We start from the raw sequence: 20,292 nt of genomic DNA on the forward strand, positions 1-20,292 counted from the left end.
GGGACCATTTAATGTTGCCAATCAACCTATCCCCAGGTGCACGTCTTTGGAGGTGGGCAGGGCCTACCCCAGGGGCACGTTTTTGGAGGTGGGAGGGGCCTATCCCCAGGTGCATGTCTTTGGAGGTGAGTGGGGTCTATCCCCAGGTGCATGTCTTTGGAGGTGGGCGGGGTCTATCCCCAGGTGCACGTCTTTGGAGGTGGGAGGGGCCTATCCCCAGGTGCATGTCTTTGGAGGTGGGAGGGGTCTATCCCCAGGTGCACCTCTTTGGAGGTGGGAGGGGTCTATCCCCAGGTGCACGTCTTTGGAGGTGAGCGGGGCCTATCCCCAGGTGCACGTCTTTGGAGGTGGGAGGGACCTATTCCCAGGTGCACGTCTTTGGAGGTGGGAGGGGCCTATCCCCGGGTGCACGTCTTTGGAGGTGGGAGGGGCCTATCCCCGGGTGCACGTCTTTGGAGGTGGGAGGGGCCTATCCCCGGGTGCACGTCTTTGGAGGTGGGAGGGGCCTATCCCCAGGTGCACGTCTTTGGAGGTGGGCGGGGCTTATCCCCAGGGGCACGTCTTTGGAGGTGGGAGGGGCTTATCCCCATACACACACACATTTTTTTACACACTGAAAAAATAGTGTTATTTTTTAAAACAACAGTAAATAGAAAAACACCACCACTGTTTTTTGGTTTTTTTTACAATAAAAAAATGTGGTACCGTTTTTCCATTTACAGTAATAAAATACTAAAAACAGCAACCATAGAACCAAAAAAAAAAAAAGGCAGATCAGTCACCAGAATTTTAATAGAAAAAACAGTGGTAGAGTTTTTCCAATTTACAGTAATATGCTGTAAAACCAATGTAAATGTAACGGTAAAATGTATTGTCATTTGTACAGTTTGAAATTATTAAGTCAAGCAGATTTTTACATTTGAACAAAATAAATGTTTAGAAAGTATGATAATATAATATTTGTGGCGATATTGGGCAATATTAAAAGGTATGCAACTTCATGCAGTACATATATATGTCAAAATGAAATGAAGGAATAGTAAAAGTACCTTATTGACGTATGTCCATATTGTGATATTGACATATGATTGAATACAAATAATAACACGTGTCACACTGTAACATGCTCACACTTCTTTAGCGGAATGTCAGAAATGTGTTTTTGAAAGGATGCATCTGCACCTTGCATATTCCACATTCTTCCCACTGCAGGCTGGAAACTACTTTTTGTTCAAATCAAACATGTTTTCATCTTAATAAATACTATGCACTTTAAGGGTTTAAAACTAAGCATGTTTCTACCATGATAAATGGCCTTAGCGGCGGTTCCCAACCTTTTAGGCAAGGCACTTCTTTCACACCCAGGTAGCCCTGACTTCTGTAGAAGTACTGCCATCTAGTGGAGGAGCATTTAATTGTCGCTTAGCGTCACTGCAATGGATAAATGAAAAAACACAATATTTATATTTGTAGTCACAATAGTCTTTTTTTGGAGCAATTTAGTGCAATTAGATGGTGTGCCACGGCACAGTGGTTGGGAATCACTGCGAGTGTCAAAAGGAGATCCTTAAAGGATACGTATACATACGTAAACGTATACATATACATACGTATACATATATACACATATATACGTACATAAATACACATATGTATACATACACATATATATATACACACACACACACACACACACACACACACACACACACACACACACACACACACACGCACACACACGTAACAATACCAATATTTTGGTACTGGCACTAAAATTATTTTGATACTTTTCGGTACTTTTTTCTAAATAAAGGGTACCACAACAAAATTGCATTATTGGCTTTATTGTAACAACAAATCTTAGGGTACATTAAACATATGTTTCTTATTGCAGTTAAGTCCTTAAATAAAATAGTGAACATACAAGACAACTTGTTTTTTAGTAGTACGTAAACAAACAAAGGCTCCTAATTAGTCTGCTGACATATGCAGTAACATATTGTGTCATTTATCATTCTATTATTTTGTCAACATTATGACAAGTGGTAGAAAATTAATTATTAATCTACTTGTTCATTTACTGTTATTATCTGTTTACTTTCTCTTTTAACATGTTCTACCTACACTTCTGTTAAAATGTAATAATCACTTATTCTTCTGTTGTTTGATACTTTACATTAGTTTTGGATGATATCACAAATTTGGGTATCAATGCGATACCAAGTAGTTACAGGATCATACATTGGTCATATTCAAAGTCCTCATGTGTCCAGGGACATATTTCCTGAGTTTATAAACATAATATAAATTATTTTAAAACAAAATAAGATGTTGTGATGCCAAACAATATTGACTTAATCATAGTAGTATCGACTTGATACGTGCCTGCACTTGATATCATTACAGTGGATGTCAGGTGTAGATCCACCAATGGCGTTTGTTTACATTTTGATGCCGGTGAGCTACGGTTTGTAGTAAAGCATGCTTAGCTATTCCTCGTCCTGCAGGGATGATACTTGTAAGAAACATACTTTATTTGTCGCCATGGAGACGAGGATTAGTGATTTAGAAGTAGCTAAAACACTGCAGACTGCGGATGGACGTTAGCCGCTAGCTAGCTAGCCATGACTTAAAGCACCTCTTCTTCCTGAGGGCGTTTCAGTGTTATAACTTCACTTTTATCTTTAGTTTTTAAGCCAAAATGCGTCCGTTCTCCCTTTTCTGTCTACACACTGTGTCTGCTTGTAAGTACTCTATGTGCGCGTGCTGCCGAACATGCTCCTCTGCTCCTAAAACCAGCAATGTCACGACGTGACGACGACGCGGGGGAGTGCGGGACCGGTACGTTTCAGAGGCGATATAGTACCGAAAATTATTCATTAGTATCGCGGTACTATACTAATACCGGTATACCGTACAACCCTAATACACACACACACACCATCCATCCATCAACACCAAATCCACTCTTTAGGCCAAGTGCCGGTCCGAAGTGGTTCAGCGACCTAAGACGGTTGCGGCTGTAGGTTTGACCTCAGTTTCCCTTTCCTAGACGGACTGCCAGCCAAGGCTAACGAGCTCCGTCTGCCCGTCACCATTTTGCAGCAGCCCGCGTCCGCCATCACAGCCAATAGAGTTGCTGCCCATCTAATGTCTGTTCCGCCGTTGGGGACTATGAACCGGAACTGAAACCGTGTTGGCTCCTGAACTGCCAGTTTCCAAAACCGGGCTGTATCTTCCTTCACTGGTGTTAGGGAGTAGTGCGTGAAATAAGTAAAGATGTAACATCACAGACATCAGAGTTTGTTTTTACTTTGCAACATTTCATTGTAAACAACAACAATTGGTGATGTTATGCAGTAAAGTAAGATTCCCACACACAAACACACGTGCAGTCCTTTCACCATCTGTGCACACAAGAGTCAGCCTGATGGCTGACAACATCTGGTAAGACTTGAAGATGTCTCTATTGCACCACACGCTTTGTACCTGCTGGAGCCAGCCACATGCTCACAGAAGATTGTGTCAAGTCCAGTTCCCATCAAGCTTCATTGGGACATGTGACATTTGTCAGCTGATGAGTGTGACTTCATCGTTTTGATGGACTCTGTGAGGGTCATAGCCACAAAAGAATTGATTTGTCAAAAGCATATTGAACACCTTTTACACACAGATTGTAACTTTACAAAGATGTTTTTTAATATGTTCTTCCCCCTTTGATGCTTTCAATGCAATGAAATATTTAAACATTAAATATCATCTTATCAGTGAGGGAAAAGATCATCAATTAATCACAGATACAGGTTTGGATGCACAGGGAGAAAAAGGGAAAGATAAACCAACACTGCCATTAAGTAAACCACTGACTTCCTTGAGAGGGACAAATATGTTCTGTAGCAGTAAACTTATATTTTGTACATAGTATATTATAACATTATTTATTGTGTACATAGTATATTATAACATTATTTGTTATGTACATAGTAAATAACATTTGTTGTGTACATAGTAAATTATAACTATTTGTTGTGTACATAGTAAATTATAATATTTTTGTGTACATAGTAAGTTATAACATTATTTGTTGTGTACATAGTAAATTATAACATTTATTGTGTACATAGTAAATTATATTTTTTGTGTACATAGTAAATTATAACATTTGTTGTGTACAAAGTAAATTATAACATTTATTGTATACATAGTAAATTATAACATTTGTTGTGTACATAGTAAAGCATAACATTATTATGTACATTGTAAATTAACATTGTGTACGTAGTAAATTATAACCCTATCTTTTTGTGTACATAGTATATTATGACGTTTGTTGTGTACATAGTAAATTATAACAATATTTCTTGTGTACATAGTAAATTATAACATTTCTTGTGTACATAGTAAATTATAACATTTTTTGTGTACATAGTAAATTATAACATTTGTTGTGTACATAATAAAGCATAACATTATTATGTACATTGTAAATTAACATTGTGTACATAGTAAATTATAACCCTATTTTTTGTGTACATAGTATATTATGACATTTGTTGTGTACATAGTAAATTATAACATTTATTATGTATATAGTAAAACAATTGTTTTGTGTACATAGTAAATTATAACAATTATTGTGTACATAGTAAATTATAACATTTGTTGTGTACATAGTAAATTATAACATTTGTTGTGTACATAGTAAATTACAGCATTTGTTGTGTATGTAGTAAATTATAACAATATTTATTGTGTACATAGTAAATTATAACATTTGTTGTGTTCATAGTAAATTATAACATTATTTGTTGTGTACATAGTAAATTATAACATTATTTATGTACATTGTAAATTAACATTATTGTGTACATATTAAATTATTACACTATTTTTTGTGTACATAGTATATTATGACATTTGTTGTGTACATAGTAAATTATAACATTTATTATGTACATAGAAAAAACAATGTTTTAGTGTGTACATAGTAAATTATAACATTTATTATGTACATAGTAAAAACAATTTTTTATTGTGTACATAGTAAATTAACATTATTTATTGTGTATATAGAAAATTATAACATGTTTTATTGTGTACATAGTAAATTATAACTATTTATTGTGTACATAGTAAATTATAATGTTATTTATTGTGTATATAGTTAATAGGATTATTTATTGTGTACATAGTAAATTATGATTATTGTGTACATAGTAAATTATAACATTTGTGTACATAGTAAATTATAATGTTATTTATTGTTTATATAGTTAATCATATTTTTTGTGTACATAGTAAATTATAACAATTGTGTACATGATAAATTATGATTATTTATTGTGTATTTAGTAGATTAACATCATTTATTGTGTACATAGTAAATTATAACTTTTGTTGTGTACATGGTAAATTATGATTATTTATTGTGTACTTAGTAGATTAACATTATTTATTGTGTACATAGTTAGCAAATTAGTTTTAAGAAAAGTTAATGGTTCATTAAACATTTTTACATTAAACAAATAATTTTCCCGACTTGGACTTGAGGTTTTTCTGTGATTTTAGTGCCCATGTTTTTATACCGTCAAAGTTAACGCATACGATTAATCACAAAAAATTATCGCATTAATCATGAATAAACACATAATTTATTTTGACCGCACATCTGCACCTTGTTTACAATATAATAGCAGAAATGTTGACAATGTGCACTTCATAGTGAACTGTTAATAAATGACGTACCTTAAATTTGTATTTGTGTCAAAATATTAGGGTATTTTTTCAAGGTCATTTAAAGTACGCAAGCTAGTAATTGAACTGTGATTAATCCAAATTCAAACGTGTGATTAACCTGATATCAGAAAGTGGAAATGACATTTTTAGACACATTTTAGTTCCAAGGAAACATACATCTGTGTTACAATTTACAGATAAACTTGGAAATAACCCTAATTAATTATTCTCCTTTATTGGCATAGCCATTAGTGAAATGCATCTTTCTACATGATGCAAGGGTGTTGATACTGTACAGTATTTACAGTACATAGCTGCATTGATGTATGTGTTGGATCATACCGTGCACAGCAGCAGATGAGCGGGTATCGAATGTGGACGTCTGGTTGTCTGCTCTCCTCTGAAGCGATGATATCCTTCTGATCGTGGAGGAACTTTTGCAGGTCCGTCAGCGGGAAGCCATCCTTCTGGTAATTCTGGTAGAAGGAACGTGAAATTTAAACGTGCACTTGTGTGCAGGAATGTTCCTTTTTCACATCTGGTATGATACCAATATATTGTCAATCAAGAATCATACATACTTTTATCATTTTGCCGTGTGGAATGTTACAGAAGTAGCTACGTTAAACACAAACCTATTTTTTATTAACCGACTGCTGTCTTCAAGTTGAAGTGGAGTGGTAATTTTTTTATTTTTTTTATTTTATTTTTATTTTTAAAGCAACACGATAATTAAAGTTCATGACGCAGTAAGTTGAAGGTAGCGGACACGTTTGTTACTGGATACTTTCTAATCTGCCTTGAAGACTTTGTATGTGTAAATAATATGCAACTATAAATATTTGATGCTTGCTTATATTGACAAATGTGCTGTTTTATTGTTCAATGACTATTGCGTATGTCTAGCTCATGTGCTATTGTGTGCTAAGCTGTTGTGTAGCTGCTAGCTCCTAGTAGGCTATAACTTTCGTAAAAGAATTTTAGTAAAATAGAAGAAATTGTGTGCTTATTTGACGACATTTAAATATTAACTGGCTGTCCAGCTTTGCACAAGTAAACACGCCGCAGGACTGCTTGTATCGCACATGATATCACACACAAGTAAACACGCCGCAGGACTGCTTGTATCACACAGGATATCACACACACAAGTAAACACGCCGCAGGACTGCTTGTATCGCACATGATATCACACAAGTAAACACGCCGCAGGACTGCTTGTATCGCACATGATATCACACACAAGTAAACACGCCGCAGGACTGCTTGTATCACACAGGATACCACACACAAGTAAACACGCCGCAGGACTGCTTGTATCGCACATTATATCTCACACAAGTAAACACGCTGCAGGACTGCTTGTATCGCACATGATATCACACGAGTAAACACGCCGCAGGACTGCTGGTATCGCACATGATATCACACACAAGTAAACACGCCGCAGGACTGCTTGTATCACACACACAAGTAAACACGCCGCAGGACTGCTTGTATCGCACATGATATCACACACGTAAACAAACCGCAGGACTGCTTGTATCGCACATGATATCACACACAAGTAAACACGCCGCAGGACTGCTTGTATCGCACATTATATCTCACACAAGTAAACACGCTGCAGGACTGCTTGTATCGCACATGATATCACACAAGTAAACACGCCGCAGGACTGCTGGTACCGCACATGATATCACACACAAGTAAACACGCTGCAGGACTGCTTGTATCGCACAGGATATCTCACAGGTAAACACGCCGCAGGACTGCTTGTATCGCACATGATATCACACACAAGTAAACACGCCGCAGGACTGCTTGTATCGCACATGGTATCACACACAAGTAAACACGCCGCATGACTGCTTGTATCGCACATGATATCACACACAAGTAAACACGCCGCAGGACTGCTTGAATCGCACAGGATATCTCACAAGTAAACACGCCGCAGGACTGCTTGTATCGCACAGGATATCTCACACAAGTAAACCCGCCGCAGGACTGCTTGTATCAAACATGGTATCACACACAAGTAAATACGCCGCAGGACTGCTTGTATCGCACATGATATCACACACAAGTAAACACGCCGCAGGACTGCTTGAATCGCACAGGATATCTCACAAGTAAACACGCCGCAGGACTGCTTGTATCGCACATGATATCACACACAAGTAAACACGCTGCAGGACTGCTTGTATCGCACATGGTATCACACACAAGTAAACACGCCACAGGACTGCTTGAATCGCACAGGATATCTCACAAGTAAACACGCCGCAGGACTGCTTGTATCGCACATGATATCACACACAAGTAAACACGCTGCAGGACTGCTTGTATCGCACATGGTATCACACAAGTAAATACGCCACAGGACTGCTTGTATTGCACAGGATATCTCACTAGTAAACACGCCGCAGGACTGCTTGTATCGCACAAGATATCTCACACATGGTATCACACACAAGTAAATACGCCGCAGGACTGCTTGTATCGCACATGATATCTCACACTAGTAAACACGCCGCAGGACTGCTTGTATCGCACAGGATATCTCACACAAGTAAACACGCCGCAGGACTGCTTGTATCACACATGGTATCACACACAAGTAAATACGCCGCAGGACTGCTTGTATCGCACATGATATCTCACACTAGTAAACACGCCGCAGGACTGCTTGTATCGCACATGGTATCACACACACAAGTAAACACGCTGCAGGACTACTTATATTGCACATGATATCACACACAAGTAAACACGCCGCAGGACTGCTTGTATCGCACATGATATCACACACAAGTAAACACGCCGCAAGACTGCTTGTATCACACATGGTATCACACACACAAGTAAACACGCTGCAGGACTACTTATATCGCACATGGTATCACACACAAGTAAACACGCCGCAGGACTGCTTGTATCGCACATGATATCACACACAAGTAAACACGCCGCCGGACTGCTTGTATCGCACATGATATCACACACAAGTAAACACGCCGCCGGACTGCTTGTATCGCACATGATATCACACACAAGTAAACACGCCGCAGGAATGCTTGTATCGCACATGGTATCACACAAGTAAACACGCCGCAGGACTGCTTGTATGGCACAGGATATCACACATTTTACATGCAAGATGATATTGCTTTCGGTCTCCCCTAGAGGGGGGGGGGGTTACCCACATATGCGGTCCTCTCCAAGGTTTCTCATAGTCATTCACATTGACGTCCCACTGGGGTGAGTTTTCCTTGCCCGTATGTGGGCTCTGTACCGAGGATGTCGTTGTGGCTTGTACAGCCCTTTGAGACACTTGTGATTTAGGGCTATATAAATAAACATTGATTGATTTGCTGATATTGCACTGATATCAATGTTTTCAGGCCTGTTGGTACTGATGCAGTAATAAAAAGAGGAAAAGGTTGTCGTAAGTACCTTGATGGTCTCGTAGGCGTCTGTGATGAGGGCTATGAAGAGCGACAGCACCATGTAGATGAAGAGCGAGATGAAGGAGTAGAGGTATGCACGACTGAAGAGCCAAACCAGCGTGTTCTTGTCCTTCAGCTGGGCGAAGGTGGTGAACATGTCGTCACCGTTCAACAAAGAAAACAGACACTCCGCCACCAGGCTCAGGCCCTCAAACTAGAAGAAGCACACAAAAACAGTCATTCATCGTTATTAACGCTTGTTCCTCCACATCCTGGTATCGGCCACCTAATAGGACGGTTGTCATGACCACCAAGCCGCATGAACCAGGGATGTCCAAAGTGCGGCCCGGGGGTCTTTTGCAGCCCGCATGTGAGAGAGATATCTATCTATCTATGTATCTATCTATCTATAGAGATATATATATAGAGATAGAGATAGATAGATATATATATATATATATATATATATATATATATATATATATATATATATATATATATATATATATACATCTATATATCTATATCTATCTATATCTATATCTATATATATATATATATATAATTTCAATGGTCTTATATTGACCTAATTTATTTAAGGCTGTAATTACTTCACATCAAATATTCCACTTTGAAATGTTTTTGCGGCAAATGATTGCATATTTTGTGTTTCTGCCATAAAAACAGGGTTTTGACAAAAAAGGGAAAAATGATAACCCTAACAGTGTTTTTCAACCTCTGTGCCGCGGCACACTAGTGAGTGAGATAGTCTGGTGTGCCGTGGGAGATTATCTAATTTCACATATTTGAGTTAAAAACATTTTTTGCAAACCAGTAATTATAGTCTGCAAATGATGTGTTGTTGTTGAGTGTCTAGAGCTCAGCAGAGTAACCATGTAATACTCTTCCATATCATTAGGTGGCAGCTGGTAGCTAATTGCTTTGTAAATGCAGGTAAAAAGGTGTCTTATGCTTAAACCAAAAATAGACAAAAGGCGAGTGCCCTTAAGAAAAGGCATTGAAGCTTAGGGAAGGCTATGCAGAACGAAAGTAAAACTGAACTGGCTACAAAGTAAACAAAAACAGAATGCTGGACGACAGCAAAAACTTACTGTGGAGCTAAGACAGCGTCCACAATGTACATCCGAACAGGACATGACAATCAACAATGTCCCCACAAAGAAGGATAAAAACAACTGAAATATTATTGATTGCTAAAACAAAGTAGATGCGGGAAATATCGCTCAAAGGAAGACATTAAACTGATACAGGAAAATACCAAAAAAAAACAGAAAAAGCCACCAAAATAGGAGCACAAGACAAGAACTAAAATGCTACGCACAGGAAAACAGCAAAAAACTCCAAATAAGTCACGGCGTGATGTGACAGGTGGTGACAGTACACCTACTTTGAGACAAGAGCTATAGTGATGCATGCTTGGCTATGCTTTAAAGTCATATACAACAATTGCGACAATGACCCGAACGCCTCCCTAGGGAGGTGTTTAGGGCACGGCCGACCGGTAGGAAGCCACGGGGAAGACCCAGGACACGTTGGGAAGACTATGTCTCCCGGCTGGCCTGGGAACGCCTCGTGATCCCCCGGGAAGAGCTAGACGAAGTGGCTGGGGAGAGGGAAGTCTGGGCTTCCCTGCTTAGGCTGCTGGCCCGCGACCCGACCTCGGATAAGCGGAGGAAGATGGATGGATGGATGGATGGACTTTTAACTGTCAACGGAGTTTATGATTTCTGCTGGTAATGTGCCTCCGGATTTTTTCAACGCAAAAGATGTGCCTTGGCTCAAAAAAGGTTGAAAAACACTGCCCTAACAGATCTGAATTTCCACCGGATATTTAAGCGTTGAATAATAATTACTATTTTCATTCAGGTACACACATATGATAATAAACACTGCAGTCCATAAAACTAGACTGGAGTCCTAAAAAAGAAGAACAGGCATCAAACTCAGAGACCAGACTGTTCCTCCAGCGTATGATAAGATCTAACATTCTACTAAAGTATGAACACAACACAACTTCCTCTGTTTATTCCTGAAGTAAATACTCTCACAGCATGGCGCACACCTCAACTATGTTGGAAAACATGAGCCAGCAGACTCAGAGAAACCAAAGCACCAGCGATGGCACTTGAACGGAGACATTTGTGAAAACTTCCACAGCAGACTTCAATGTCAGTGAGTCCCAACTACACACTGGGAAAAATGGAAATATTTCACATCTGCATTGGAGAAGATATGTGAGTAAATGCTGACATCTTGTGTCAACACTCGGTATTTCAGTACAGTCGGCTTGACATCATACCACAATTTCCATGCAATTTATGAATTTAAACAATTCTCAGTATTATTTCATACCACAATATAAAACAAATGTACTTTTGAAGTGACTACTTTGATAATTGTTCAATATCAGCGAGCAGCAACACATTTAAATTTTAGTATGAGCTGCCAAGAGGTAACTAACTATACATTGTAACAAGAACAGCAGTGTTTTTTAAGCCCACAGTATATTAAATGTTTATAAATATGATTATAAATAACAATAGTCAACTATTTTACATTGTAACAAGAACAGTAGTGTTCTATAACCTCACAGTATATTAAATGTTTATAGATATGATCATAAATAACAACAATAGTCAACTATTTTACATTATAACAAGAACGGTAGTGTTCTATAACCTCACAGTATATTAAATGTTTATAAATATGATCATAAATAACAACAGTCAACTATTTTACATTGTAACAAGAACAGTAGTGTTCTATAACCTCACAGTATATTAAATGTTTATGAATATGATTATAAAAAACAATAGTCAACTATTTTACATTGTAACAAGAACAGTAGTGTTCTATAACCTCACAGTATATTAAATGTTCATAAATATGATTATAAATAATAGTCAACTATTTTACATTGTAACAAGAACAGTAATGTTCTATAACCTCACAGTATATTAAATGTTTATAAATATGATCATAAATAACAACAGTCAACTATTTTACATTATAACAACAACTGTAGTGTTCTATAACCTCACAGTATATTAAATGTTTATAAATATGATCATAAATAACAATAGTAAACTATTTTACATTGTAGCAAGAACAGTAGTGTTCTCTAACGTCACAGTACATTAAATGTTTATAAATATGATCATAAATAACAACAATAGTCAACTATTTTACATTGTAACAAGAACAGTAGTGTTCTATAACCTCACAGTATATTAAATGTTTATAAATATGATCATAAATAACAACAATAGTCAACTATTTTACATTATAACAAGAACGGTAGTGTTCTATAACCTCACAGTATATTAATTGTTTATAAATATGATCATAAATAACAATAGTCAACTATTTTACATTGTAACAAGAACAGCAGTGTTTTATAAGCTGATTATAAGGTGATTAAATCACAAGGCCCACCTGGGCCATCTACGCACCTGTCGCTGTCTTCGAGGCCGGTCCTGGCACACCCCGTTCCGCGGCAGGCCCGCAGGCCACGCCCCCCTCCACAGTGGCGTACTATGCTTTGCAGTACGCAGACTTTATTACCTCCGGCAAATAGGTTATGTTTTCGCCAGGGTTCGTTTGTTAGCCACATAAACTCAAAAAGTTATGGACAGATTTTGATGAAATGACCGAAAAAAACAATTCTTCTCATCTACTACGAACACACATCTCCCCAACGCTTCCTCTTGTTCGACCCTTTACGGTGTCCCACGGCAACTTGACGATTGTGCGTTGCGCATAGGACTTTGGGAGTTGGAGTTCATCTTCAGACTGGCCAACGCAGACGCCAGAAAAAAACTACACTCGACAAAGTTTTCTTTTGAACCCTATCACGCATTACGGCATTATTGTGAGGATTTTGAAACGGCAATACCGTGTTAACAACAATACCATTACAGCTAGAGATGTCCGATAATGGCTTTTTTGCCGATATTCCGATATTGTCCAACTCTTAATTACCGATTCCGATATCAACCGATACCGATATATACAGTCGTGGAATTAACACATTATTATGCCTAATTTTGTTGTGATGCCCCGCTGGATGCATTTAACAATGTAACAAGGTTTTCCAAAATAAATCAACTCAAGTTATGGAAAAAAATGCCAACATGGCACTGCCATATTTATTATTGAAGTCACAAAGTGCATTATTTTTTTTTAACATGCCTCAAAACAGCAGCTTGGAATTTGTGACATGCTCTCCCTGAGAGAGCATGAGGAGGTTGAGGTGGGCGGGGTTGAGGTGGGGGTAGGGGGTGGCAGGGGGTGTATATTGTAGCGTCCCGGAAGAGTTAGTGCTGCAAGGGGTTCTGGGTAATTGTTCTGTTGTGTTTATGTTGTGTTACGGTGCGGATGTTCTCCCGAAATGTGTTTTGTCATTCTTGTTTGGTGTGGGTTCACAGTGTGGCGCATATTTGTAACAGTGTTAAAGTTGTTTATACGGCCCCCCTCAGTGTGACCTGTATGGCTGTTGACCAAGTATGCATTGCATTCACTTGTGTGTGAAAAGCCGTAGATAGTATGTGATTGGGCCGGCACGCAAAGGCAGTGCCTTTAAGGTTTATTGGCGCTCTGTACTTCTCCCTACGTCCATGTACACAGCGGCGTTTTAAAAAGTCATAAATATGACTTTTTGAAACCGATACCGATAATTTCCGATATTACATTTTAAAGCATTTATCGGCCGATAACATCGGCAGTCTGATATTATCGGACATCTCTAGTTACAGCACTAGTAGATATTGTATCTGCTGATGATGTTGTAAAAAAAGAAAAGAAAAAGATGAATAAAAAAGACAGAAACAGATAAACTTCAAAATGCTAAATATAGGCCCAATAATCGGCCCAACTGATAATCGTTGGATCCCTACGAGTTACCTTCTCATGGTAAGGTCCTAGTACGATCCACCCACAGAAGGTGTATCCCAGGTAGATCATGCCTGCACAGCAGCAGAAACGCAGCACCTTTGGAAAGGCTGCCTTCATGGTCAAGATCAGCACCTGTTGGAAGTACAGTGCTGCGTAAATACCTTTACATAGAAAAGAAGTGAAATATGTTGCCTACATAAGTGTGAAGACTTACATTGTATTTCTGGAAGTAGCCCAGATATCTGATCACACCGACCCACACTAATAACGTGGCCGTTCCCAGAAATATACTGCACACATCGTAGCTGGTCAGACTCTACGGGAAGAAAAGAACTATCTTATGACCACATCGCAACTATGAAGATTTACAAGTACAGTTACACTTCAATGTTTGTGGATTCAATCCATTTCTTCAGCATTTTCTACAGATTTTTTACCTTAAGCATTTTCAAGCATAAGAATGTCTAAATAAACTAAAAATGTCAATACTACATCAGTACTACGCAGTACTGTACAGTGCATGTTTTGTTTCATAGTCACTAAAATACAATATTGGGTGTGTGTGCACGTGTGCAGGAATAGGTACCTTTCATATTTGAACCGATACGGTACCAATTCCCAGTATCTGAGAATCCATAATGGTACCCATTTCTGGTATACATTTTTTTTTTTTTAAAGTAACATTAGACAGTGAGCTGATAATTTACAAACCGCAAAAGCAGTGAAGTTGGCATGTTGTAAATGGTAAATAAAAACGCTTACAGTATATTCAATTGAATAGACTGCAAAGACAAGATACTTAACGTTCAAACTGGAAAACTGTTATTTTTTACAAATATTGTATACTATATACTGCTAAATTATATACTAACAATATTAAAATAACAGTATTGTGCGGCTAACAGCTATCTGGCAACTAGCGCTCTAATCACTACATGGCAACTGGTGCGATAATCGCTCGCTGACAAGCAGCACGATAATTGCCAGCTGGCAACTAGAGTGCTTAACGCTAGCCGACAACTAGTGCGCCAAACGGTTACTGACAACTAGGGCACTAGTTGTTAGCTGACAACCAGAGCACTAACTCAATTAAACTCAAACTCAACTAATTGCTAGCTGACAACTAGTGTGCTAATCGCTAGCTGGCAACTAGAGCACTATTTGCTAGCTGACAACTAGCGTGCTAATCGCTAGCTGGCAACTAGAGCACTAATCACTGACTACTAGCGTGCTGATCACTACCTGACAACTAACACGTTAATTGGTAGCTGGCAACTAGAGCGCTTAATGCCAGCTGACAACTACCGTGCTTACACCTAGCTAAAAGGTAGGATGCTAGACAACAACTAGGGCGCTCTAATCGCTACCTGGCAAATGACGCGTTTATTGCTATTTGGCAAATGCCGTGTGAATTGCTAGCTGGCAACTGGCGTTCTAATCGCTAGCTGGAAACTAACGCGCTAAGTGCCAGCTGGCAACTAGTGCGCTAATCGCGATCTGGCAAATGAATGCGCTAATCGCCAGCTATCCTAAATGCTAACATGAATGTAGTATAATTATTTATTAATGTTGTATGACAGTGTGTTGGCTCAATGTTCATGACTATTTGAAGATCACAAAAAACTAGGGATGTATGATAATATCGGACTGCCGATATTATCGGCCGATAAATGCTTTAAAATATAATAAATTATCGGTATCGTTTTTTTTATTATCGGTATCGTTTTTTTAATTTATTTCTTATTTTTATTTTTTATTAAATCAACATAAAAAACACAAGATACACTTACAATTAGTGCACCAACCCAAAAAACCTCCCTCCCCCATTTACACTCATTCACACAAAAGGGTTGTTTCTTTCTGTTATTAATATTCTGGTTCCTACATTATATATCAATATATATCAATACAGTCTGCAAGGGATACAGTCCGTAAGCACACATGATTGTGCGTGCTGCTGGTCCACTAATAGTACTAACCTTTAACAGTTAATTTTACTCATTTTCATTAATTACCAGTTTCTATGTAACTGTTTTTATATTGTTTTACTTTCTTTTTTATTCAAGAAAATGTTTTTAATTTATTTATATTTTATTTTATGAATTTTTTAAAAAAGGACCTTATCTTCATACCTGGTTGTCCAAATTAGGCATAATAATGTGTTAATTCCACGACTGTATATATCGGTATCGGTTGATATCGGTAATTAAAGAGTTGGACAATATCGGAATATCGGATATCGGCAAAAAACCATTATCGGACATCCTAGTATCGGTTTCAAAAAAGTAAAATTTATGACTTTTTTTAAACGCCGCTGTGTACACGGACGTAGGGAGAAGTACAGAGCACCAATAAACCTTAAAGGCACTGCCTTTGCGTGCCGGCCCAATCACATAATATCTACGGCTTTTCACACACACAAGTGAATGCAAGGCATACTTGGCCAACAGCCATACAGGTCACACTGAGGGTGGCCGTATAAACAACTTTAACACTGTTACAAATATGCGCCACACTGTGAACCCACACCAAACAAGAATGACAAACACATTTCGGGAGAACATCCGCACCGTAACACAACATAAACACAACAAAACAAATACCCAGAACCCCTTGCAGCACTAACTCTTCCGGGACGCTACAATATACACCCCCCGCTACCCCCCCCCACCAACCCCGCCCACCTCCACCTCCTCATGCTCTCTCAGGGAGAGCATGTCACAAATTCCAAGCTGCTGTTTTGAGGCATGTTAAAAAAAATAATGCACTTTGTGACTTCAATAATAAATATGGCAGTGCCATGTTGGCATTTTTTTCCATAACTTGAGTTGATTTATTTTGGAAAACCTTGTTACATTGTTTAATTCATCCAGCAGGGCATCACAACAAAATTAGGCATAATAATATGTCAATTCCACGACTGTATATATCGGTATCGGTTGATATCGGAATCGGTAATTAAGAGTAGGACAATATCAAAATATCGGCAAAAAAGCCATTATCGGACATCTCTACAAAAAACAAACAAAATCTCTGCTGTAAAATGATTTTGAAAAGAAGACATCTGATAGTTTACCTTTGCTTGTATTTCCATCTTCAGTATGGATCCCACGATGGTCAAGAGGTCGCTGACAATGACCAGCACATACCAGCCATTGAGGAACTCTGCCTGGTCGTCCTCACACGCTTTACGGTTGTAGTTGTCATGGAGGAATCTGGAGAATCTCTGGGAGGAAAGATGTGACAATATGTGCGTCTAAGGCAGGGGTGTCTGAATGCATGCGTGGGCCAATTTGATAGTTTTCATTTTTAAACCCAATACAATATATACAGTATAGAGATTTTTTTTTTTTTTACTTTTAGCTCTCCACTCAAGTTTGGTACCTGGGAGCTAGAAGGGTCTAAGTGATAAAACATGTGTCATACATTATCATTCAATCTCAAGATGAACTTCAGGTGTATCTGTTGAATAAAGTAAAACAATGTTTATGTTTGATGTCCTTTTCGGCAAAGAAAACCCTGTTTTTCATGGCAACAACACAGAATATGCAATATTTTAGCCCAAAAATATTTAAAAGTGGAATATTTAATGCAAAGTAATTGGAGCCTTAAATAAGTCAATAATTCATAACAAATTTGATTTTGATACATTATTATTTTCTGAGCAATAAAAGAAAATCCCATTAAAATTCTTAGGGATACAAAACAGCCCCACTCATAAAAGTGTTAAAAATAAGTCATAATTATTTATTTTTTTGTTTGTATTATCCATCCATTTCCTACCGCTTGTCCCGTTCGGGGTCGCGGGGGGTGCTGGAGCCTATCCCAGCTGCACCCTGGACAAGTGTCTACCTCATCACGGGGCCAACACAGACAACATTCACACACTGGGGACTGTTTAGTGTTGCCAATCAACCTATCCCCAGGTGCATGTCTTTGGGCCCTTTTTTTCCTTCTTTTTAAAGAAAAAGTTTTTATGGCAAACACAAAAATGAAATTAATAATTTTTGTACAAAAAATAAATATTTCAAAGTAGAATATTTGATGGTAAGTAATTGAAACGTTCAATAGGCCAATAATTCATAATAACATTGACTTTAATTCCATCCATCCATTTTCTACAGCTTGTCCCTTAAATGAATTATAATTTTTTTAGCAATGACAGTTTTAAAGAAAAATAACCGGCTGCATGGTAGCTTTTTGTTAGTATTTGTTATTAGAGTACATTTCACCAGTTTGCTATTTTATTCCACTTTTTTATATATATTTTTGTAATAGTATTTTTAAATTGTCCACTGAAAAATGAAAGCATGCGGGGGACATTTAGAATATTTCCATTTTTAAACCCAACCTAAGACATGTGCACACTATCTCAATACATACCATATTTTTCGGACTATAAATCGCAGTTTTTTTCATAGTTTGGCCGGGGGTGCGACTTATACTCAGGTGCGACTTATGTGTGAAATTATTAACACATTAGCGTAAAATATCAAATAATATTATTTATCTCATTCACGTAAGAGAATAGACGTATAAGATTTCATGGGATTTAGCGATTAGGAGTGACAGATTGTTTGGTAAACGTATAGCATGTTCTATATGTTATAGTTATTTGAATGACTCTTACCATAATATGTTACATTAACATACCAGGCACGTTCTCAGTTGGTTATTTATGCCTCATATAATGTACACTTATTCAGCCTGTTGTTCACTATTCTTTATTTATTTTAAATTGCCTTTCAAATGTCTATTCTTGGTGTTGGGTTTTATCAAATAAATTTCCCCAAAAAATGCGACTACTCCAGTTTGACTTATATATGTTTTTTTCCTTCTTTATTATGCATTTTCGGCCCGTGCGACTTATACTCCGGAGCGACTTATACTCCGAAAAATACGGTACATATATACAGACACGTATACACACATCTCAATCATTAGGGCTCCACTCAAGTTTGGTCCCGGGGAGCCAGAAAGGTCTAAGTCATAAAACATGTTAAAAAGTTGGCAATACATTATTATTCAATCTCTAGATCAACTTCAGTTATTTATGTTTTATGCTCTTTTTTTAATCAAAGAAAACCCGTTTTTTTCATGTCAAAAACACAAAATATGCAATATTTTACCAAAGCAATATTTCAAAGATGAATATTTGATATGAAGTAATTGGAGCCTTAAAAAAGTCAATAATTCATATTTTCTTTTTTAACAATGACAGTTAAAAAAAATCCCACTAAAATTATTGTGGATCCAAAGAAGCCCCACTCATAAAAGTGTTGAAAATGAGTACCGTATTTTTCGGATTATAAATCGCAGTTTTTTTTCATAGTTTGGCCGGGGGTGCCATTTATACTCTGGAGCAACTTATGTGTGAAATGATTAACACATTACCGTAAAATATCAAATAATATTATTTATCTCATTCACGTAAGAGACTAGGCGTATATCAGCAATCGTCACACACACTGTCCGGATTCAGAAAGGCTGGAATAATTGGAACTGCAACTGACGATGACTCTGACGTAAGCGACGTACCGATAGAAGAGGAAGCGGCGCATTATCTACGTTTGGAGTTGGCAGAGTTGTTTAGAAGAGACACAGAGGAAGAAGATTTCATGGGATTTAGCGATTAGGAGTGACAGATTGTTTGGTAAACGCATAGCATGTTCTATATGTTATAGTTATTTGAATGACTCTTACCATAATATGTTACGTTAACATACCAGGCATGTTGTCAGTTGGTTATTTATGCCTCATATAACGTACACTTATTCAGCCTGTTGTTCACTATTCTTTATTTATTTTAAATTGCCTTTCAAATGTCTATTCTTGGTGTTGGCTTTTATCAAATAAATTTCCCCAAAAAATGCGACTTATACTCTAGTGCAGGGGTCGGCAACCCGCGGCTCCGGAGCCGCATGCGGCTCTTTGACCACTCTGATGCGGCTCAGCTGCATACTTGCCGACCCCCCGGATTTTCCCAGGAGACTTATGGATCTCAGTGCCTCTCCTAATTGCACTGCAGTAATTGTCCTCTATAGCATTTACAAACAGCGTGCCAGCCCGGCCATATGTTGTATGTAGTTTTTACTTGCACACGTAGGAGACAGCAAGGCATACTTAGTCATCAGCCACACAGCTTACACTGACGGTAGCCGTATAAAACAACTTTAACACTGTTACGTTA

The 20,292-nt window shown here is 37.9% G+C and overlaps 2 protein-coding genes across 3 annotated transcripts in view; both read right to left on the bottom strand.

The window, feature by feature from the left end:
* Positions 1-27, bottom strand: part of LOC133635110 (lysophosphatidic acid receptor 3-like) — a 33,752-nt gene extending 33,725 nt beyond the window's left edge. For both annotated transcript variants that reach the window (XM_062027886.1, XM_062027885.1), the window contains exon 1: positions 1-27. This exon is cut by the window's left edge and continues 78 nt beyond it. The gene's annotated coding sequence lies outside the window, so the exon portion shown is untranslated.
* A 3,267-nt stretch (positions 28-3,294) lies between these two features.
* Positions 3,295-20,292, bottom strand: part of LOC133635111 (mucolipin-2-like) — a 29,599-nt gene continuing 12,601 nt past the window's right edge. Inside the window, exons 9-14 of the mRNA XM_062027888.1 lie at positions 17,179-17,328; positions 14,317-14,418; positions 14,112-14,234; positions 9,196-9,402; positions 6,079-6,212; positions 3,295-3,607 (exon numbers count right to left, since the gene is read on the bottom strand). Coding sequence (XP_061883872.1) covers positions 3,571-3,607; positions 6,079-6,212; positions 9,196-9,402; positions 14,112-14,234; positions 14,317-14,418; positions 17,179-17,328 — 753 coding nt within the window. The 3' untranslated portion in view covers positions 3,295-3,570. The remainder of the gene's footprint in view (positions 3,608-6,078; positions 6,213-9,195; positions 9,403-14,111; positions 14,235-14,316; positions 14,419-17,178; positions 17,329-20,292) is intronic.

This window comes from Entelurus aequoreus, linkage group LG19, assembly GCF_033978785.1.
Source record: "Entelurus aequoreus isolate RoL-2023_Sb linkage group LG19, RoL_Eaeq_v1.1, whole genome shotgun sequence".
Lineage (NCBI taxonomy): Eukaryota > Metazoa > Chordata > Actinopteri > Syngnathiformes > Syngnathidae > Entelurus > Entelurus aequoreus.